Source organism: Cydia splendana, chromosome 21 (genome assembly GCF_910591565.1).
Source record: "Cydia splendana chromosome 21, ilCydSple1.2, whole genome shotgun sequence".
Classification (NCBI taxonomy): domain Eukaryota; kingdom Metazoa; phylum Arthropoda; class Insecta; order Lepidoptera; family Tortricidae; genus Cydia; species Cydia splendana.
The window spans coordinates 119,256-142,903 of record NC_085980.1 but is presented as its reverse complement, the minus strand read 5'-3'; the positions used below and the strand labels follow the sequence as shown (position 1 = coordinate 142,903).

General features: G+C 39.1%; 2 protein-coding genes across 2 annotated transcripts in view; both read left to right on the top strand.

The window, feature by feature from the left end:
- Positions 1-23,648, top strand: part of LOC134801353 (claspin-like) — a 416,093-nt gene that overhangs the window by 385,887 nt on the left and 6,558 nt on the right. The gene's annotated exons all lie outside the window — the stretch shown is intronic.
- The window catches only part of LOC134801236 (uncharacterized), a gene marked incomplete at its 3' end in the record, with an annotated part of 32,474 nt that overhangs the window by 4,798 nt on the left and 4,028 nt on the right, over positions 1-23,648 (top strand). Inside the window, exons 3-7 of the mRNA XM_063773769.1 lie at positions 4,582-4,767; positions 9,865-10,049; positions 10,192-10,364; positions 21,718-21,855; positions 22,211-22,427. Coding sequence (XP_063629839.1) covers positions 4,582-4,767; positions 9,865-10,049; positions 10,192-10,364; positions 21,718-21,855; positions 22,211-22,427 — 899 coding nt within the window. The remainder of the gene's footprint in view (positions 1-4,581; positions 4,768-9,864; positions 10,050-10,191; positions 10,365-21,717; positions 21,856-22,210; positions 22,428-23,648) is intronic.

Genomic DNA, 23,648 nt, shown 5'->3' with positions numbered 1-23,648 from the left:
TTACTTAGGTTTTTACAAAGATTATTTGTATGTGCTTTCCAGCTTCCATGACAGTCTAACGTCAATCCAAGAAATTTAATTTCTGTTACTTCTTGTAATGGAAGATTCTCATATTTTAGTACAATCTCTTTTGGCTTTGACTGTGGCAGGTAGAACTGCATAAATTTTGTTTTGCTTAAGTTAACAATGAGTTGATTCATAGTGAACCATTTCATAACATTGTTTAATGCCAAGTTTAGTCTGTCCTGATAGGTATCGCTGTCATTTCCTGTAACTAAGATAGTTGTATCATCAGCAAAGAGAACCGTACGATTTTTAGTAACGTCGGGCAAGTCGTTGATAAATAATAAAAACAACAAAGGCCCCAATATACTACCCTGCGGTACAGTCGCCATCAGATATATCGGAGCGGCCAAGGTGCTCACAAATATCGGAACACGCCTCTATTGTCAGGGCGTTAGAGCGCGTGTTCAGATATTGTGAACACCTTGGCCGCTCCGATATATCTGATGGCGACTGTACACCTCGTTCTACTGTTCTATTTATCGAGTTCGAGACAAGTTCTGTTTTGCTTTTTTTATCAATGCGAGTTATAACGGTGTACTGCTTCCTATTTTCTAAATAAGATTTGATGAGGTCGAAAGCAGTCCCTCGTACTCCGTATTGATATATTTTATTTAGTAACAACTTATGGGATACAAAATCGAACGCTTTAGTCATGTCCATGAAAATAGCTGTGACAGGTTGACGAGTATTTAAGCATTCTGAGATTGTGTTCATTAATTCGACGATAGCTAAAGTAGTCGATCTGTTTTTCCTAAAGCCGAATTGTTCTCTAGCCAATATGTTATATTTTTCGAAGAATTTACTTAACCTATTGTAGAATATTTTAGAAAAGATTGAAGTTAAAGCTATTGGGCGATAGTTTTCACACTGTTCTTTGTCGCCTTTTTTGTATACAGGTTTAACAACTGTTACCTTTAGATTTTCTGGATATATGCCAGTAAGTATACTTAAATTAATTAGGTGCGAGAGTGGTTCTACTATCGCATTTGAACATGTTTTGATCACTTTCGTACATATCCCATCATGTCCGACACTCTGTGAATTTTTCAAGCCTTTTATAATATTTGAGATTTCTTTTGAGGAGGTTGGCTGCATAAAAATAGAATTTTCAACGAGGTCTATATTGTTGTCTGGTATAACCCCTGTATCCTGTTTAAAATACGTGTTAGCTAGTTCAACAAAGGTGTTATTAAAAGCATTCGCTATATGTAGAGGACTGTGCAGAATTTTACCTTTGTAATTTATCTGTTTTATCTCTGGTCTAGGGTTTATGTATTTACTCTGATTTATAATATGCCATATTGCTTTACTTTTGTTATTAGACTTATTGATAAGGTTAAAATTTTCGAGTCTCTGGGAATACGTAATTACTTTTTTCAGCAATTTATTGTAGCTTTTGTAGTGATTGCTGTACAGGTTTCTATTTTTCAGATATTGTAAGTATATTATTCTTTTTTGTCTACATGATTTCCTAATGCCATTTGTTAACCACACTGGTTTTCGTTTTGTGTTACATTTTACTAATTTAAATGGGAAGCATAAGTCGTAGAACAATTTAAAACTATTATAAAAAATATCATATGCAGTATTGCAGTCATTACTCTCGTAGACATCAGAAAACGTCAGACTTGCTAAACAATTTTGAAATTTAAATAAGTTGTCTTTACAATAGTCTCGTTTTTTTATAAACCATGTATCGAGAATATCTTTATTTTTAACAGGGCATTTTAGAATTTGCGCCGAATGATCTGATAGGTTCAGATGTAAAACTTTACTTTGGCACCCTTTAATATTGTGGATTATATTATCAACACAAGTCCCACTTGCTAGTCTTGTGGTTTGTTTAAATTCCACTTTTAGGTTGTAACTCAGTAGTAGGTTTTCAAATTCTCGGGATGTTTTAGTGTCTTGCATCATATTAATGTTAAAGTCACCGCAAATTACGATCTTTTTCTTATATGAGTTACATAATTTTAACAACACTGATTCCAAAATATACATAAATTCATTTAAATTAGCCTCGTTTGGCACTCTATATATACAAACAACTACGATGTTATCCTTTAGTAGATGCACGGCACAACATTCAAATACAAGATTAACAGATAGTTCCTTGAATTCTATTAGTTCCTTATAATCTATACCTTTTCTTACTAGAATACACGCGCCCCCTCTTCTTGCATTCCGACAGTGAATGGCTGACACATTAAAGTTTAAAATGTTCAAATTTGTATGTTCGCCCTTCTTTATAAAGTGCTCCGTTAAGCAAATGACATCAACCTCGTCACCCGTAATGAGCATTTCATCTAATGCTGCCTCTAGGTTTTCTTTCTTATTTAGAATTCCAGCAATGTTTTGATGAAGAATTACCATGTTACTGAATTTCATTGTTTTTTGGGTCTCGAAAAAAAGTGTTGTTTGTATTTATTTCTTTTTCTGCTTCAGTTTGGGTAGCTGTTTCCGATTCCGGGATTTGTTGCACTATCTTTGCTTCTAAGTAATCCATAATTATGCTTTGTTTGGCTTGTTTAGGTTTTATAAACTGTGTTTTGGTTTTATAGTAGTCTGATATTTTTTTCTGTATAATTCTACTTACTTTATGCCTGCTATTGATTTGTATATCAGATATTATATTTCCAGCTATAAAATTTCCTATATGGTGTATGATATTTTCCATACCGCTGTCTTTAATTTTCCCGGTTTTTGTAGAAAACATTTCTGTAGATAAGTCTAGGTTTGTGTCGAAAGAGTAGTGCCGTTTGTGAAAGGGTGTATTGTTGAGCAGTAATGAGTTGAAGTTCTCCACCTTTGAATTATATATTGGTTTTCCACAAATGTAGGTTGGGCACGCTATAATAATATTTGTTTGTGTTATAGGGTTTAGCGTATTGTTTATGAAGTGGATTATTCCTTGATGATTTGAGTTTTGTTGAATATCTTCTTCTCCAATTAAAATCACACAATAGTCACTAGTTGTTAGATTAGATAGTTTATTTGTAATGTTTTCTAACATGTTTTTTATTCCTCCTCCTGGTGTAATGTAATGACAGTACTCCCAGTTTTGAAGCGAGGTCTCGTTACTTATATAATATTTGTAATTTTATTTTCTTTATTACTACTGAGTATAATTAACTTATTTCGTCTGAAGTCTGCCTTTTGTCTTTTTTTATTTTGGTCATCACTTGTGTCTGCTAGTCTGATTTTCTCCTGGGATGGGGTATGCGGAGACATTTTATTATTTGGTGATGAAATAACAGCTTCATTATTTACTGTTTCAATTTGTTTATCATTTGATACTTCAGGTTTCAGAAGAGGTGAGATCATTTCAAGGTTTCTAGATTTGCGTTTTTTTAAAGGTGTTGTTAATACTGAAGGTGGCGTTTCGGTCAAAAGCTGTTTATACATGTTAATCTTCTTTTGCTGTTCTTCGTTCTTTTTATGTAAACTTATTATATCCATATTGAGACGAGATATTTCTTCGTGAGCACTTTCTAGCTCCAATGATAGATTTTCAATTTCTAAATTTAGTTCCTGCACTTGTAAGTCTCCAGCTACGGACATACTTGGTAGACTTCGAGGACTATCCTGGTCTGTTTGAGAAAATGTATCCTCATCGATATCTATTTCTGATTCCACATCTGATAGATTCATCACACTTTCTCAAAAAAGATCTTATTTCATGCAGGTGTACCTACTGAAGGGTAAAGAGCTATAAAAAAAAATAAAAAAAAAAATAAAAATCATTTATTTCAGACTAAAGGTCCATACATTGTTAGTGAACATTAAAACCTTATTACTAGTGTTAGTATAACATAAAAATAGACTAAAGTAAAACTAAAAACTAAACAATAACTGCATGCAGTCTCTGCCAACGGCTGAGCATGGGGCCGTTTTCGCGCTCCATAAACACGCTCAGAATGCTGTTGGGGCTGCCGCGCAGGCGACGCATCAGTGAAGCGCACCTCTTGCGCATTATCGCTATATTGTTCCCAAAGAAGTTATGTTGTTGTTATTGTCCTATGGCACCCCAGAGGTGCAAAGGGCCTCTCGCGCCACGCCTTCCTATCTTCAGCGACCCTTCTGGCCTCGCTCCAGCTCAACCCGACCGCTCGTAGCTCATTTGTGACCGACCACTGCCAAGAGTGTACAGGGCGCCCGAGGCCACGGCTTCCGTCCGGCGATTTCCAACCGAAAGCGATGGTTGCGTTATTAGTTTCCCCTCTTTGAATAGTATCCATCTCCATTTCCGTGTCGCGATATCTTCGCCAACGGGTGTTTGCCGGCATACACGCCATAGGTCTTTGTTACGAATAGGCTGTATGGGAGTCGAATGTGCTCACGCGACGTGTTAAACTTTCTCTCTTCGAATAAATTGTGAATTCTGTGTAGCTTTTTGGCTCTATTGTACATGTATTTATAATAACATTAATAACTGCACAGCTCTCATAACATAACAGATACCCAATGCGATAGTGTAGCAAGTGTACGTTGTCTAAACACTCACTCCCTTTTCAGCCCCAGTCAAGTCCTCAAGCAGCTGGAGGTGGGTTCCTCCTCCTCCTGCAGCGAGGCGGAGGAGGAGGAGGCGGAGGGCGAGGAGCTCGGGCCCCGCACCCTCCACGCCAAGACCCTCCGGGTCGACCGCGTCACCAACTACGTGGTGGTCGCCATACTGGCGCTGGCGCTCAACTTCGACCGCAGGTGTGTCTAAAACATAGACTAGGAATCCTCTAGACCGAGTTTAGAGCAATTATTTCATGCAACCGATGATGCCAAAAATGCGGGGGTGCACGGGACGAGGTGAGCGAAATCCCGTGCCGTGCGCGTATGCGTGGCAGAGGGGGTAGCGCGACTATGCTACTACTACTACTACTATAAGTCTGGAGGATGTTTTGTCTGTGGTCTAAAATAATTTTAAAAAACCGGCCAAGTGCGAGTCGCACTCGCCCACTAGTGATAGAGCTTAGCGAAAAGAAACTGCATTTTTGGCAGAAAGCAAGCCGCTTTGCCCAGTGATACTAGGGACCAATCTGAATGATTTCATCCGAGGAAACACAAATTTCATTCACTAGAATTCAAGATGGCGGACCTTTTCCAAAATGGCGGCTGCAATATTTAAAAAAATTATAGACACAAAACGGCTGCACCGATTTTAGTGATTGATATATCGATCAATTCGTATTGACACTTGTAATCGAATAAAAAATATGGCATTCAAGAAATTAAAGATGGCGGCCGAATATTAAGAAAATTGTGTTTTTTTTCTTTAATTTTTTTCCTTCTAATGAAAATAACAACTAAATATTCTATAATATGATCACATATTCTTTCATTTAAATGAAACCTGATAATATTATCTGCAAATTAAAAAACAATCTTAACAATCCCTTGAGTAGTTTTTGAACTATACGCATTTCAAAAAGCGCGTAACTGCCGTCCGAAACGGCCCACTCGCGCGGCTCGCGTCAAAAGTGAGAATTTTGATGATTTAAAGGTAAAAAAAGAACTGAAAACATATTTACTTTATTTATTGAGCTATAAATAAATAAATAAATTGTATTTCCGCTTATTATTTGTGACCATCACGGGAAAAGTTATGGCGGCTGGCGCTTACGTCGCTTAGCACCGCAATAGTATTGGAGCGGCGTTAATAATAGCGTAAGCGCCATCCGCCCTAAGGTACCTATCTATACCCGTGGGTTCAAATTTATTCCTCTTTATCATCTTCGTCCGATGTGGATGAACTGAAAGAAAAGAACATTCATATGAAATCAGAACAAAATATACCTAATATAATTAAATTAAATATATAGAGATGAACTACGCCAAACTAACTTCCATTACTATTTCAATGTGTTTAATATTGATATAGTAATGGAGGGGCGGGACAGTTTGGCGTGGTTTATCTATAAGTACCTTTCGTTTTTGCAGTTGCCTTTGCAAGTGCTGCATTGCACTGTACAGGGTAGACCCACCCTCCGACACGTGCAGCGCATTGTTTCGCAGCCTTTTTTACAGCCGCAATGGTCCAGGTATGATAATTCACGCTATCTCCCTGGCATCAGACCATTGCGGTTCCCAACTGCCATTAAATGACTTCCAACCCCAAGAGGATGGCAATGGCACAGAGGCATCATCAAGAATAAGGGCATATCACCCCATAACTGGCCTGCTTGATATGTGAGACGGAGCGCGTGTTTATGTAATGCTGCCGATGTTGGTGGGATGCTGGTTACCAATTTCTTTTTAGTAGCAAATAGCTCCTTGCGTACCAAGTTGTCCGACGAATGTGCTATTTGTGGGTCATATAGGTAGCAGGTGAACTTTTCCGGCATAGCCATGATTTCTTCAGGAAGGCTTTGTAATGGCTGCGATATTTGTTTCAAAGCTGGTGTAACTTCAGGGTGTGACAACCACGTTTTGAAGCAAGACTTATTTTCTTTTGTATGGAAGTAAGAAGTAGTGTCACACCCTGTAGAGGCGTGAAAGTCACGAAGAGCGGTTGATCTGTCAGGACCCAAAGTATTTGCTATTTTATGAAGATCGCCATAACGGCGTTTATTTGCCGTCCCAGTTAATAGCCATAACTCTTGCAGGCCACTCTCAATTTAAGTTTGATGATATGATATCAATAACACCAAAACGGAAGACCGGAAGATCTAATCAAAATACGCCTAATTCCCTGTTCTGCCTGATCTTATGAATAGGAACACATGCGGAAGAAGCTGATGGCCGCATCGTACTTCACGCAAAAGATCAGCAGAACAGGGAATTAGGCGTATTTTGATTAGATCTTCCGATACAGATGTTTTGGTGTTATTGATATCATATCATCAAACTTCAATTGATAGTGGCCTGCAAGCGTTATGGCTAATAACTGGGACTGCAAATAAACGCCGTTATATCGATGTTCATAAATAGCAAATACTTTGGGTCCTGACAGATCAACCGCTCTTCGTGGCGTGAACGCCTCTACAGGGTGTGACACTACTTCTTACTTCCATACAACAGGAAAGAAGTCTTGCTTCAAAACATGGTTGTTACACCCTGAAGTTACACCAACTTTGAAAGAAATATCGCAGCCATTACAAAGCCTTCCTAAAGAAATCATGGCTGTGCTGGAAAAGTTCACCTGCTACCTATATGACCCACAAATATCACATTCGTCGAACAACTTGGTACGCAGGTAGCTATTTGCTACTAAAAATAAATTGGTAACCAGCATCCCACCAACATCGGCAGCATTACATAAACACGCGCTCCGTCTCACATATCAAGCAGGCCACTTATGGGGTGATATGCTCTTATTCTTGATGATGCCTCTGTGCCATTGCCATCCTCTTGGGGTTGGAAGTCATCTAATGGCAGTTGGGAATCGCAATGGTCTGATGCTAGGGCGATGTGGCGTGAATTATCATACCTGGACCATTGCGGCTGTAAAAAAGGCTGCGAAACAATGCGCTGCACGTGTCGGAGAGTGGGTCTATCCTGCACAGTGCAATGCAGCACTTGCAAAAACAAAAGGTACTTATAGATAAACCACGCCAAACTGTCCCGCCCTCCATTACTATTTCAATACTACACACATTGAAATAGTATTCGAAGTTAGTTTGGCGTAGTTCATCTCTATATATTTAATTTAATTATATTAGGTATATTTTGTTCTGATTTCATATGAATGTTCTTTTCTTTCAGTTCATCCACATCGGACGAAGATGATAAAGAGGAATAAATTTGAACCCACGGGTATAGATAGGTACCTTAGGGCGGATGGCGCTTACGCTATTATTAACGCCGCTCCAATACTATTGCGGTGCTAAGCGACGTAAGCGCCAGCCGCCATAACTTTTCCCGTGATGGTCACAAATAATAAGCGGAAATACAATTTATTTATTTATTTATAGCTCAATAAATAAAGTAAATAGGTTTTCAGTTCTTTTTTTACCTTTAAATCATCAAAGTTCTCAGTTTTGACGCGAGTCGCGCGATCGGGCCGTTTCGAACGGCAGTTACGCGCTTTTTGAAATGCCGTATAGTTCAAAAACTACTCAACGGATTGTTAAGATTGTTTTTTTATTTTGCAGATAATATTATCAGGTTTCATTTAAATGAAAGAATATGTGATCATTTTATAGAATATTTAGTTGTTATTTTCATTAGAAGGAAAAAAATTAAAGAAAAAAGCTCATTTTTTTTAATATTCGGCCGCCATCTTTAATTTCTTAAATTCTATATATTTTATTCGATTACAGGTGTTAATACGAATTGATCGATATATCAATCACTAAAATCGGTGCAGCCGTTTTGTGTCTATTTTTTTTTTTAATATTGCAACCGCCATTTTGGAAAAGGTCCGCCATCTTGAATTCTAGTGAATGAAATTTGTGTTTCCTCGGATGAAATCATTCAGATTGGTCCCTATTATCACTGGGCAAAGCGGCTTGCTTTCTGCCAAAAATGCAGCTTTCGATGTAAATATCGCCGTAAGCCCTACTACTACACCGAGGGTTCCGTACTTTAACTTTTTATTTTATTTTTATAACTTTTTACTGTTTTCAGATTTTCCCTGTCCTTATAGTGTATGAAGATATTAATTTTTTTATAGTTCTAGGTATCTAGGTCAACGGGAAGTGCCCTATAAATTCTTCTATGATTCTTTGAGAGTTGGAAGTGTCGAAATATACGTTTTTTGCGGTATAAACGGCCGTAACTTTTTTTGTCGTAAGTTACTTCAAGGGGCTGTAGACCTGAGTATACCGTTTTAATTTCAACTCGATACCTCCACGCGTTCCCGAGATAAAGATAGACAGAGTCTTGATAGACAGACAGACGGTCAACGGACATACAGACGGACGGACAACAAAGTGGTCCTATAAGGGTTCCGCTTATTCCTTTTGAGGTACACAAATCAACATTCAATATTTCCCATCAAATTTCAAGAAATCGATCATCTAGTTTTGGAGCAAATTGTCTGCAACCAGATGGACCATTTGTGTCCCGGCTTGTGAGAGCCTGGGGCCTAAAACTGGACTAATCCCAATAAGGCCTAGTTTCCCCTCTGGATCGGAAGGTCAGATGGCAGTCGCTTTCGTATAAACTAGTGCTAACGCCAAGTCTTGGGAGCCGTTGCCACTTGCCAAGTGGAGTAGGGATGTTGCGGATGCAGATTTTTTAACATCCGCAGATGCGGATGCGGATATTTAAAGTCTCACATCCGCGGATGCGGATGTCAAGATTTGGTACTTAAAAAACGTCAAATATTACATTTTTAGCATTTTTTATTTAAAAAAAACGAAACGTTTAGTATTTGAGCAAGAATATAGGTGCGTTTTATTTAATAAACAGTAACTTGGCCGACTTTTCGGGATCTAGACGATTTCGTTATACATAATGATGACGAAATTACCTAGCACTTACGCCGTCGGCGCCGCCGCTAATACGTTCCTGTTACCGACTTGGTCCACATCCGCATCATGCGGATGCTCCGCATCGATTTTATGCGGATGCGGATGCAGATGCGGATGTTGAAAATCATGCGGATGTTCCGCGGATGTGGATGCGGATGCGAATATCCGCAACATCCCTAAAGTGGAGCACACGCTTCCATGAGCCTTGGCAATTAAAGCCGGGACAAACGCTAGGAAGAAGCAGAAGTTCCAAAAAACTAATGGGTACGAGCTGAACGAGCCAAAAATTGGCTACCTCCAGGTTGAAAATCACACAAATTTACCGCTAGGCTACCTATACCTACGCCTTATTATATTATAAATAGACTAAAAACAATGTGCGTTGTTCCAGCCCCATCCTGGTGTCGCAGTTCCTGCGCTTCCTGCGCTGGCGGCTGCTGCCCGTCGCCGACAAGTTCCGCTTCGTGCCCGCGGAGGTGCTGGACAAGCTGCGCGGCCGGCGCGCCAGGCAGCTCACCGCCATGCCCCTAGACAGCGGGGCATTGACGGTGTTCCACTACCTCCCTGTCATGATGTGTAAGATTACATTACCGAACCGTTTCCCTATAGCCCATTATTTTTTTCAAGTTAGAATATTTATAACGTCAAAAGTAGTGGTAACTTTTTTCCTCCAAAATGAAATCTGAGTAAATACAAATAATCCATGATACGGGTTCAGGTCGCGTGAGCAGGCTGCTGGCGCTGGGCGGGCCGCTGACGCCGGACGTGGACGGCGTGGTGCAGGCGCAGCTGCGCGAGCTGCGCCTGCCGCGCGCGCTGGCGGCGCTCGTGCGCGCGCTCATGGACGTAGCCCCCGTGCCGTTCAAGGCTCAACCGAAACCGACGACGAAGGTATGCCGTATAATAAATTAAAAAAAAAAAAAAAAAAAATAATAATTCAAAGATTCCGAAAATGTATGTTTGTATCCGTAATTGATTAATTATCTACAGCAGCGGTCGGCAACCTTTTAGCAGCCAAGGGCCACATAGTAGTTGACGAAGTTGACGCGGGCCGCACTTTGGTAATATTTGAGACTTTCGCAGACATTGTCGTTTGTCAATATTACATACAAAATAGCCAGGGAGGCTCGCGGGCCGCAAGCGAGAGGTTGCCGACCGCTGATCTACAGGAATTGACGTCTACGCTGATTTAACGTACCTATCACGATTTTTGCAATTTTTTTTATTATTTAAATGGGACTTAATCGCGTACTATAAAAAGTAAAAAATAAAGCTTAGTTATCCGCGATTAAAATTGAGTAAATATATAGTACTTGACGTCTACCTATTTCTAAATATCTCAATTCTGTTCATTCCGTTCCATTTATTAAAGTATTACTTTCTTAATTTATTTGATGGAGGCACGGGGTGTACATGATGGCGGGTGGGCGTAGTATCTCGATGTATTACTTCACGCTAACTCAGTATGCTACCAGTGCATGAAATAAACTTTCGGACTCGTTAACCATACTAGTGCCTACTACACTCGGCGTCAAAAAAATCGCACCTCGCCAAAAATTCGTTAGAAGCAAATATAGCTCTTATCTAATGCATTGTACCCTGTCAATATTGGTATCATTTGAAAGCGCGATTAATGAACTTTAAACAGATAAATCGTCATTATCCGTAAAGACAACTTCGCCGAACATAGGCGTTTTGTTTAAAAAAGGGCCGAGATCCAATTTTAATCGGTCCGTTGTTGTGTAATCCGGGACGGGTATAAAATGGAGGGTAAAGGTTAGTTATGATTTATTAGCACTCCAGAGATCACTGAGGTTACTAATGAACCGTTACAGCAAGAAAAAACCCTTGGACATGGATACCAGGCCAGAAGGAGCAGCTCAAGAGGTGGCACTGCTGCAAACAAGACTATGGCAGTAAGTAATTGCTGAAAGATTTAACATAAGCGGTTTCCGAGTGCATCGAGTCTTGCTGGGGTTCCAGGTGACTGGTGGTTACATCAGGAGGCCTGGACCTGGAAGACAACACTGCTCTTCCGCTAGAGACAACCGGTACATTGTATCGAACTCTGCAGAACCGTCTCTCCGAGGCTGTTGAGCTGCAGCAGCAGCTTCAAGCAGCTCTAAAAACAGCAGTAAGCATCTCTACGATCGGAAGAAAGCCGGAAGAGAAGAGGATGTTGCCCGGTAGAGCTGCTACAGGCCCCCAATTAAAGCAATAGCATCGAATAGCCAGGAGGCAATTTTGCCGACTGCACGAAGATTGGACGTCTGAACAATAGAGGAATGTCCTCTTTTCCGACGAGACGAGGGTGTACCTTTACACCAACGACAGGTGCAGGGGGGTATATAGGAGACAGGGAGAGCAATTTACGCCAGCCTGCACTGAAGAAACCGTCTGCTAAGGGGACGGATCTCGCATGTTCTGGGGCGGCATTTCGATCGACGAGTAAACTGATCTCCTGTGCATTTCCCGCACTGAAGGTGGTCACAGCCAGGGATCCCTGACTGCTCGGCGTTACATAACGGTGTTTTTGGAGGAGCATACGATCCCATATGATGGTTTTGTTGGACCCAACTTCCAGTTTATGCATGACAACGCCCGCTGTCACACTGCGTTGTTTGTGTGAGACTAACTGTGGAAGGTTGGGATCACCGTAATGGAGCGGACAGCCAGGACCCGACCTGAACCCAATCGAACATCACTAGGATCAGCTAAACCGGCGGGTTCGGTCGCCTGATCCTGCTCCTGCCACTCTCGACAGGCTTCAAAACGCCATTATTGAGGAGTGGAACAACTTTCCTCATAAACGCATCGTGTCACTCATGACAGTCATGACTGATCACATGGAAGCTACTCGGAGGGCAAGAGGAGGCAGCACTAGGTTTTAAGTTTGTTTTTTCTGTATCTGTTGATTTTGTAGTGATTCGTTGCAACTTTATTCGTTGCAACTTTAACCTGAAAGCACGTCGATTCGTTTTTCCTGAATATTTTCTTTTTGTATGGAGTAGATCGTCCATTTTACGACATTTTCCAATAGAGGGTTTCATAACCTTTCAAATAAGGCCCCATAGTCTTATCTTGCCTTATATAATATAAGGTTTAAAACCACTTGAAAGAAAAAAGTTAAGATGTGCGATTTTTTTACGCCGAGTGTATATTTCAGTACTAAATGATTAAAATATCTAGTAGAGATGCAACGGATAGTTATTTGGCCGGATACCGGATATATGCCGGATCCTGACCATCGGCCGAATATCCGGTATCCGGCCGCCGAATATTCGGCCAGCGGATCTATACCTACAATTCGGTTTTTCAGGTGCGCATTCTGCAGGTTTGACCTGTTTCCTAGTGAACGTTTCGCGCGGATACATTTCTAGGTTCGAAATGAGTGCGCGTGCAAGTCAGTGGAATGTTTAAACTGTTCTATACTAATAAACAAGTACGATTATGACCGTGACTGTTTCTTAATTCCAATTTGTTTACTCCGAAATCAAGCAATGTTACTATCCGGTATCCGGCCGGATAGTAGGCCACTATCCGGTATCCGGCCGGATTATAAAATAATGGCCGGATAGGCCGGATACCGGATAGTAACCGAATATCCGGTGCATCTCTAATATCTAGTCACTATTGGGATGTATTTGGATAGAACTCAAATAGAAGGATCACATAAAATCATTCAAATCTTTATTCAAGTCAAGATAGGCCGGCTCCAACCCTACACCTCTGACCCGAGAAGATTTAAATCCTTCTTAATTGGAGAAGGGTATCCCAATAGGGACCGGCAACAAACTCGGCGGGGCACATCTTTTCAAAACAACACTTCTTCTCTTTATTTTAAAGGTAAGCTTCTAATCACACGTAAGAAATCAAATTAACACTTGGAATAAAACACTTAGCTAAATGGTTTGAGAACGTCAGAATCTATAAGCTTTCAGAATAATCCTTCAGGTATAAGCCTTCAGGAACGTGGCCAATTAGGCACGAGGTTGGCTAACCTCCGATCTCTCGCACGGTCCGATCAACTCTGCTGGCGAAGCCTCACTGCTCCCGCCTTTAAGTCAAGTAGGCAAACTTGCTCGGCCGGTCTACCAACATAACGATAAAAACTGCCAACTCGTACCTAACTTCACCCAAGTTAAACCACTTGACGTTCCAAAGCCTTTTACCTTTTGTCATCTTAGTTCAACAACACGCCAATAGATGGCGGTACTCTCTACGCTACTCTATTATTCCGTTACAACCAAGTAATACGTAGCTCAACATTGCTAATCGATTTTATACAGGCGTCTAAAACTATGAACTGTAACGCTGCAATACGTCCTTCTGGAGTCATGCTCCGACATATTTTATTTTTTCATTTATAGTTTTAAGTTTTTCTTAGGAGTGATGCATCATTCTGTAAGACTCGTTACTGTCATACCCGTCTGGCCAAATTGTCATGTCACTAAACATTTTTGCGCTTCGAATACGTATCAAGTTTCAAGGTCTAGATCTGAAGCTATCAAGATTTGAGGAGTTGGACCTCATGGAACCCATCATTCAGAACTAGATCTTAATACAAATGTTCCTTCAGAACGTACTTGCTTAACAAACTGAATGAAGAGGACAAATCGCCAAAAGTGAAATAGGTATGCGTAGTTAAAGAGTCTCATTCTGGTCATCATCAGCAGTTTCACTTCATCAAATGGCACTGTTTGTTGATGAAGATACTAAAATCACTATATAATAACATTTTACTTATTATAGTTAATAATAATTTTATTTGTAAGAAGCGCTGGTGGCCTAGCGGTAAGAGCGTGCGACTTTCAATCCGGAGGTCGCGGGTTCAAACCCCGGCTCGTACCAATGAGTTTTTCGGAACTTAAGTACGAAATATCATTGATATTTACCAGTTGCTTTTCGGTGAAGGAAAACACCGTGAGGAAACCGGACTAATCCCAATAAGGCTTAGTTTCCCCTCTGGGTTGAAAGGTCAGATGGCAGTCGCTTTCGTAAAAACTAGTGCCTTCGTCAATTCTTGGGATTAGTTGTTAAGCGGACCCCAGGCTCCCATGAGCCGTGGCAAAATGCCGGGATAACGCGAGGAAGAAGGAATAATTTTATTTGTAAAAATTGAATGACATGAAAAAATTACCAATTAAAATCTGTATAACAAAGACATTAGGGTCTGGTGTGTTTGACAAGAGCGTGACCAGTGTTTATGTATATTTTAAAGATGTGGCACAGAAAAAAAGGTACCGGCTGAATAGAATGTTCTTTTGTCTAAAATGCTTCGTAAAAAATAATAAAAAACGTTTGACAGTTTCCCATCTAAAGTTCAATAAAAAAAAAGAATGCCGCATACCATGTGACGTTCCACGGGAAAAGGTACCTTATGAGGGTTTCTAGTTTCGGAGATATGAAATGTTTTGTAAAGAGGTGAAAAAATGCTCAATTTTTTTTTATTGTGTGATCTGAAACCTTAATGCGTAACGTTTGTTTACCTGTTTTTATTTTTGTTATAAGTTAGTTATAAGCCTAGTAATGTCGTCTCAGAGTTTAGTAGAAAAGGTACCTTATGGAAAAAAGATTGAAAATTCCCAAAAAAACTAGTCAATACGGGAAAAGAAGTTTGGTAGAGAACTGTATTAGCATTCTGCAAAACTAATTTGATAATTTCAGTTCTGGTTGGGGCGCCTCGCAAATATTATAACCGTACATCGACCGACATCACAAATCCAAGTAGCCTGCTATTATACCAAAGTTACTCTCGTCAAGTCTTTCTTAACTAGAATAATCTTCATTTGGTTTGGTCGCATGCAGTAAATCAGCCATTGGTTTGCTGAAAAATGCCAATACCCGACGCATTACCTTAGGGTCATTCCATGTGATTTCAACAAATTTGAATTAAAAAGTGTGCCGCATGATTTTTGATTTGAATAAAAAAAATTGAGGATATATTTCATGGTGGCAGAAGTGCTGAACCACCACCAGTTTTTTTTTTATCTTTTAATTTCCAAGTTTTGCCCATTCGAAGTTAGCAGTCGGGTCAAATTCTTGCTTGTACAAAATCAGACCTAACTTTTTTTCTATAAAAGGTAACGAAATAATTATTACTTTTTTTGATTAGGTAAGAAATGTGGATATTATACTGTATGACAAAATTTATCTGAATTAACTACAAAAAAAATGGTGACCACCCGAAGTGTACACCTAATTGGTCAATTATTGCAATTTTAAATTGGTTCCTGTGCCAACCCTGGTGCATATCAAATATTACTTTTTTCTGGAATATAAAGTACTTGCCGTGTTCATCTTGTAAAATAAATATAATTGTGTTAGATCAATTACTTCTAATAGAAAAATATAAGTGAAAATTGAGAAATTCGAACAATGCTCGTATTTGACTCTAAAAAAATCCATGTGGAAGAGAAAATAAAAATTTGATTGTAGTCCGAAAATATAGCTGATAATTTCGTTAATTAGATTTAGAAAAGACAGTTTTGTTATTTTGCCTATTTTTTGAAATATGATTTTTTTAACATGCTACTTTTTACAACTATCGATACAAAATGTTTTATGTTATAAATTAATATAAATGGGACGGTAATTGGTCATACGGATATTATTTACGTTTTTTATGTTCAAATAATTTTTTTGACATGACAATAATTTCATCTGTAAATTTAATGAGGGTAGAAATTCGACAATGCACTGTTACCTGACAAGGATTGTGAATCACTTGCGAATGTTTCTTAATTTAGCCGTGTAGTGAATAACCGACGCCTCCTGACTTGTTAACAAGCTTTATTTGCATGTTACATGGCTAAATTACGAACATAAGTAAACGGCCCAATAATCCTTATCGAAGTTCTATAGGAAATCGTATTTATCTAGGAGATAATGAAGTGGTGCAAACTCTTTGTAGTAAGTGCTTGTGTTATTAATAGTTGACTGTTCGTTATATATCACTGACAAGAAGAAGTATTTATTTAACAATTCAATTACTTCGACAATTCACTGGACAAATGATCAAGCAACGGTGCATCCATTCGTTATTTACATTAAAAAGGATAACGTTATCCAGTGTAGAACATTTTGTATTAATAGCGATTGTTTAACTCACAACACCGTATCATTTTTCGCTTTCCAAAAGGTTTTGCTTGAATGCCTAAAACAATAATATGACAAATTGGAAATGATACATTATTTTAGTGATGGTGCAGCTGCACAATATAAGAACAAGAAGACTTTTGTAAACTTGTGTCATCATTACGATGACTTCGGACTAAAAGCAGGGTGGAACTTTTTTGCCACTTCTCACGGCAAATCCCCCTGTGATGGTGCTGGCGGCACGATTAAGCGGTTGATTAGAAAAGCTAGTCTGCAACGCATCACAGGTAGTTATAACATTTTATCACCTGAAGCTACGAGTTTTGTGTGAATAAAATTCATGGGATCAAGTTCTTTTTCGTCTCAAAATCAGATGTCGAAGAAGCTGAGGTATATCTATCAGAGCGATTTAAAAATATAAGGACCATAAAAAATACACGTTCTTATCATAGCTTCGTTCCCATTTCTTAAAATGAATTAAAAGTGCGACGTTATTCAACTTGAGAAAATTTTGAAGTAGCAAAGGTTTGCAAATGATGTTTTTTTTGTATAAATATATAAAGTAAATTTCAATCGTCTGGATTTAATTGATATTCTTCCAATATTTATAAGTTTAAGGTCATATGTATTTTAATCAGCATAAATACAACAGCAGACCGAAAATGTATGAGATGAGCAGTTTAAAAAAATCACATTTCAAAAAATAGGCAAAATAACAAAACTTTTTTTCCTAAATCTAATTAACGAAGATATCAGCTATATTTGATGACTAAAATATTTTTTTTATTTTATGTTCCACATGGATTTTTTTAGAGTCAAACATGAGCAATTTTCGAATTTCTCAATTTTCACTTATATTTTTCTTTTAGAATTTATTGCTCTTACACAATTATATTTATTTTACAAGATGAACACGGCAAGTACTTTATATTCCAGAAAAAAAGTAATATTTGATATGCACCAGGGTTGGCACAGGAACCAATTTAAAATTGCAATAATTGACCAATTAGGTGTACACTTCGGGTGGTCACCATTTTTTTTGTAGTTAATTCAGATAAATTTTGTCATACAGTATAATATCCACATTTCTTACCTAATCAAAAAAAGTAATAATTATTTCGTTACCTTTTATAGAAAAAAAGTTAGGTCTGATTTTGTACAAGCAGGAATTTAACCCCACTGTTAACTTCGAATGGGCAAAACTTGGAAATTAAAAGATAAAAAAAAAAACTGGTGGTGGTTCAGCACTTCTGCCACCATGAAGTATATCCTCAAATTTTTTTATTCAAATCAAAAATCATACGGCACACTCGATTTGTTGAAATCACCTGGAATGACCCCTTATGGAATATCTGAGGTCATTGAACCTCAATGCCGCTTATCTTCAATAGCAACCGAAATATATTATTGATAAGAAATAGACGATTTATACCATCTTAACCCCAAAATATTATTAGTTTATCCTAACTGTTCCATCATCATCATGCCTCATCATGTAACTTAATCACAAGGTACCTTTTCATTACATACAAATTATTGGTCTTTTTTAAGATTATTATGACGAAGAACTAATTAAATTTGGGGCAGTTTAATGTAAATTAATATTTTCTATTCATAAAAGATAAACTGTAATATGATTGATATTTTGTAGTGATGTATTATTAGATTTATTTCCATAAGGTACCTTTTCGTAAATGTATGGAGCAAATACTGTTATTGTTATGTAAGTTTAAAGTGGCATAAGGGGTTAAATATAGTATTTAGTTGGGGTTTTAGGATTTATTTCATTTGAATGACAGAATTTCTTTCATATGTGCTCAGAAAAATTGATTGTGTGTCACATTAAAAGTAAAAATATTCAATTTTGTGATTTTATATGAAAAAGTCAGAAAATACATTTTCACCTCTAAATCGGTATTGTTTTTTGCTTAAACTGTCTGTCAGTGTCGTTTTCTAATAGATAAAATTTAAATCTTGAGAGCTCATTGCAATCAATCGTGAAAATGAAATAAAACTTTATTTTCAAGAGATTGGTTAGTATACACATAAATCAGTCGATATCAAAAGTTTCTATTTGCATTACAGAACAAGTCGCAATATTTTTTTAATCTCAGATATATAAGGTATTATTATTTGTAGTCAACTATGTAACTTACTTCAGGAACATAGTTTTTTAGGCGGCTAAACTTAAAACTTCTCTATCGTAAAGTTGCTAATTTCACAACATTATTTTCAAAAAATCATATCTCTGTAACTACGCAACCTAGAAGGTTGATCTTTTGTGTTATCGATAGCTTATTTATTGTAGATTACTGGGGTATGCATAACTGCATACCCGCCATAAGGTACCTTTGACCGTGGGACGTCACCCATGGTCTAATAAAACATGGTCTTCTATTCCCAGAGTGACACGGGCATACGTCACAATAACATTGCCACTTTATTTCAACATAACATGTTACATGGGTACATTATATAGGTAAACCAGAACTTTGGGAGTATTGTCAAGAGGGCGCTCGTTTTGAATTTTATATAGCAACAATTTGTATAGTGGGGACAATGGAAATTGGCAGATGATTTTTGTTTTATTCCGACAACTTTAATAAGTGCGAAGTTTGATGTTTGGATATTTCTTCGGTTTTTACGCTATAAAATTCGTGAATTTTACGACGTATGACACATAAATCAAAATCATCCAAATCTATTTTCTTTTTTGTTTTCTTTTTTTTTAGGTTTGGTCGTTTAATTCCGCCCTTACGCCCTTCGCTAGCAATCCGTGATACCGATGCATGCGATACACCTAATACACAAATCAAATTATTACAAGACATCAACCAAATCGTGACGACCTGACTATAGTGACATTTGTCCATAAGTTTGAAACTTACCCGTCAATTCAGGTGGTAATTTTGTTATGTTTTCTAATGGAAAAATTTCTCTCCCGCACATTTTTTTTTTTCAATAAATAACTACATATATACACTGTTTACAACTTTTTCTCTGTAAAATCTAAAACTTTCGGCATGATTATTGCAGTCTAATAATAATTCACACGAAACTAGACAAAGCAATGTTTACATTGTCAATATTGACAACTATCATAGAGGGTAGATGTTGTCTATTATTAAAGTTGTTGCCATTGCTAGAAATTAGTACCAACAAATTTCCGTAACATGGCGCACCCTCAATAGATCCTGGTTCACCTATACCTATGGTTAATAAGTTAAAATATTTCTTTATAATTTTATAATTTTCATTTATATGTATTTTATCTTAAATTTTACAATAACACGTCATTTTTAATTATTCGTTAGCAATAACTTCCGATTCACGACAGAAATTTCAGACGTTCGGGTAATTCTGTTTACACTACTGACAACACAGGATATCGCTGTCACATTTGACAATTCGGATCTAGATAACTTCATGCCCTGACTGTCATCCTTGTCGAACGCGTGTTAATTGTTATTTCCTTCTCGCTCAGTGTCAGCAGTCGCAGTGTTTTCCAAACTTTTAACGCCGTAAGCTTGGTAATTAATGTGTAACTGTGAATTAGTTTTCCAAACGTTTGTCTTGTATAGATAAATAAAGTTTAATTTAATACAATAGATTTGTTTTATTTTACTATGTTTCTACATGAATAACTTAAAATTAATGCCGTTAACATAATTTTCACCGTTGGTTAAAATTCTCCCACATTTTAAAGTTTGAGAACCTGTAAACAGCATGATGACGTAGGCCCGTGTCAGTTAGGTCATACGCGAATCTCGGAGTAGAGTACCAGGCGGAGTATATTATTATACCATGGCCGCATACGATTCACGTTATGAGGCAGTGTTCCTCTGTACGTGCCCGAAAGGGCCCAAAATGTCACGAAAACCTGCTGATTTTATATAAATAAATCGAAAGCGTTTGTAATTAAGTGGATGAAGCATTATATGGAGAATAAAAATGTTTACGAGTTACCAGAACGCGGGAAAACAAAAATGACCTCCTACACAGAGGATAAACGGGTCTTGCAGATGTTTTCAAAAAATCCATTTCTATCATTGCGTTCTGGCGGTTCTGGGCAAGTAAAATTGGAGAAAAAAGGTTTGCAGATATCTTTAGATACAATCAAAAGGCGTTTGAATGAAAATGGTTTAAAATATCGCAGTACGGTGAAGAAGCTTCTCCCTTACTGAAAAACATATGAAAAAAAGGCTACCGTGGGCGAAAGAAAACGAAAACCGAGATTGCAATCATATTTTTTTCCCGATGCAGTTTCTTTTTGGGCAGTTAATTACTTGACTTAGGCTTGTTCTACGACAAATAATAGAGTGCTCGTGCGAACCGAGAATTACCCAGTAGAGGAACATGTTTGGGGATGCTTCTATAAGCATGGTTTCGGCCATTTGCACTTGTGCACCGATACACTGGACGCCCATAAAATGGTAAAAATTGATGAAAAGGCATTGTCGCCTTCTGTTATCAAAAGTTCCCAAAGGATAGGGCTTCTTGGATCCCGCAAGAGAATAGTGACCCTAAATGCCGAAGTCAGCACTGTACTGCATGAAGAACTGAAAATGGCGTCGATGTTTTGGATTGGCCCTCACAATCACCCGACGCCAAGCCAGTTCAAAATGTTTGGGCGTGGATGAAGCTTAAATTACGAGGAAATAACACTCTTAGTATTATTGACCTAACTGGAGAACTGAAGTCTGTGCGTACGTCTTTACCTTGCATTTTAGCTGAAAATTTGGTCGAAATTATGCCCCAAAGATACCAAGGTATTATTCATAATTCAGGAGACTGGACGTCTTATTCAAAATAAAGCATGAATATGTAATTACAATACTCTCATATGACAGTATTTGACATGATACCTCTTTACTTTTTTTCTAAGTTTTACCGTTCACGCTCTTATCGTACATAGTGTATATGACTTTAAGATTTGAGAAGGAGGAGGAGGACCAACTAGGACTACATATATACATTCAAACAAAAAAAAAATATTTTCCAAATCGGTTCAGAAATGAACTGAACTGAGGTAACATACATACAAAAAAAAACTGTCCGATTGGTAACCTCCTTTTTGAAGTCGGTTAAAATATATCGAGAATAACGCTCGCAATCCGCCACTCAAATAAGTTTATTGTGGTTAAAGGAGAAATTGGGAGGAGACCACTTCCCCGACTACGAGACGACGGTGATGGCGTACATCGTGGTGGCGCTCAAGATGTGCTTCGGCCTCGACGACGACTACGAGCGGCGGCTCTCCGACGCCGTGGAGCTGATCAACGAGGTACCCGTCCCGTGCCTACCGTAACACTTGCCGACGAGGACTAGGTATATGTCGTTTAAGGTTAAAGCGTGTTTAAAGGACGGATCCGGGGAGGGAAGACTCCCGACTACGAGACCGACCGGGACGGCGGAGACGACGATCGGGAACGTCGGCTCCCCGACGCCGTCGAACGGTTCGACGAGGTGACGTATAAAAGTAAAATAGTTTAAGCGGGGTGAACCGCGTTATCTTAACGACGATAGTAAAGAAAAACTAAAGTCCGGCACGTTAACGAATAAACGATAACGTTTGTTAGTTTTAGCGATCCGGAGGAGGTAGAAGCCGGACTAGTAAGTTTGGAACCTTTTTTTTTAAGGAGGCCGCGCACCCTCTTGCGTACAGCTCGGACCCCTCGCCGACGGGGCGGCTGTTCAGCTTCCTCTCGTGGGCGGCGCACGTGCGGCTGCGCGCTGCGCTGGCCGCGCGCCACGCCGCGCCGCTCGCCTGGGCGCGCGCCCACCGCGCCGCCGGGGACGCCGCCATGGAGCACTTCCCCGAGTTCACCAGCGAGAGGCGACCGCACCCCGACAAGAGTGAGACCGACGTTGGCCGTCACGTTCTTACGACGTTGGCCGATCCGGTATCGGATGTGGGATCCCGCGTTCCCGTGGTCGGGCAGCGATCCGACGTGGCAAAATTTATCGGAAGCGTCTTTCCGATATCGTATGTCGGGCGACGCCTATAACGAGAAAAGCCGCCGCGGGAGTGTGCCGTGTGGCATCGAGTCCGCCTCTTTTGCGTTATTTATGGTTTTTTAGTAATAGAGTCTGGCTACTGAAATATTACACAAATGTTTGGCGGGAAATTCAAAAAATCTTGGGCAGGTCACACTTTGTGTAGTAGGAATTATAGTTTTGATACTAGAAAATATTTTTGATTTTTTTGTGCACACGTAAAATACCTAAGGATATAAGTTAAAATATACGTTGACGTGCACTCAAAGTCAGCTCACATAATTTCTACCACTATGTAAAGTACAGTCAACGATAATAACTACCATTGTAACAAGGCGAAAAATGAAATGTAGTGTAAATAAGACCAAGCTCGATAATACCGTAATATTAATCCATCAGCAAAAAATACATAAGTCTCTTGTCCTTGCCCATATTCCCAGTTCATCTGGGGTCGGGCCTCCTTGTGCAGCGGCGCCAGGACCTTCTGTCCCGGGTTGTCATTGGCGAAATGTCTTGGGCCTTTAGATCCCTCTCGACAGTTGACCACCACGTGGCAGGTGGCCTGCCTCTTCCCCTGGGCTGTGTTTTGATGTTGAGCACAGTCTTTACAGAGTAGCTCTCCTCCCTTCTCATTACGTGGCCATACCAGCGGAGTCTCCCTTCTTTCAGCTTTTATTGGGGCTACCTTAAAGGATCCTCTGACGTATTCATTTCGGATTTTATCCAAGCGTGTGACCCCACCTGCCCATCTCAGCATCTTCATCTCTGCCGTATGCACTTGTTGTTCGTGCTTCTTAAGTGCAGTCCAGCACTCCGAACCATACAACATGACCGGTCTTACGGCAGTCTTATAGATTTTGCCTTTTGTTTTAATGGGCATTCTGGTATCGCAAAGTACTCCAGATAATGATCGCCATTTCATCCAGGCTGTGTTGTTCCTATGGCTTGCATCTTCATCGACTCGTGCATCCGTTGTCAGGACCGATCCGAGATACTTGAAGCGAGTGACTCTGAGTATTGCGGTATTTTCAATGTTTATGTTGCAGCAAAGCTGTTCTGTTCCACCCAGGTCACACTCCA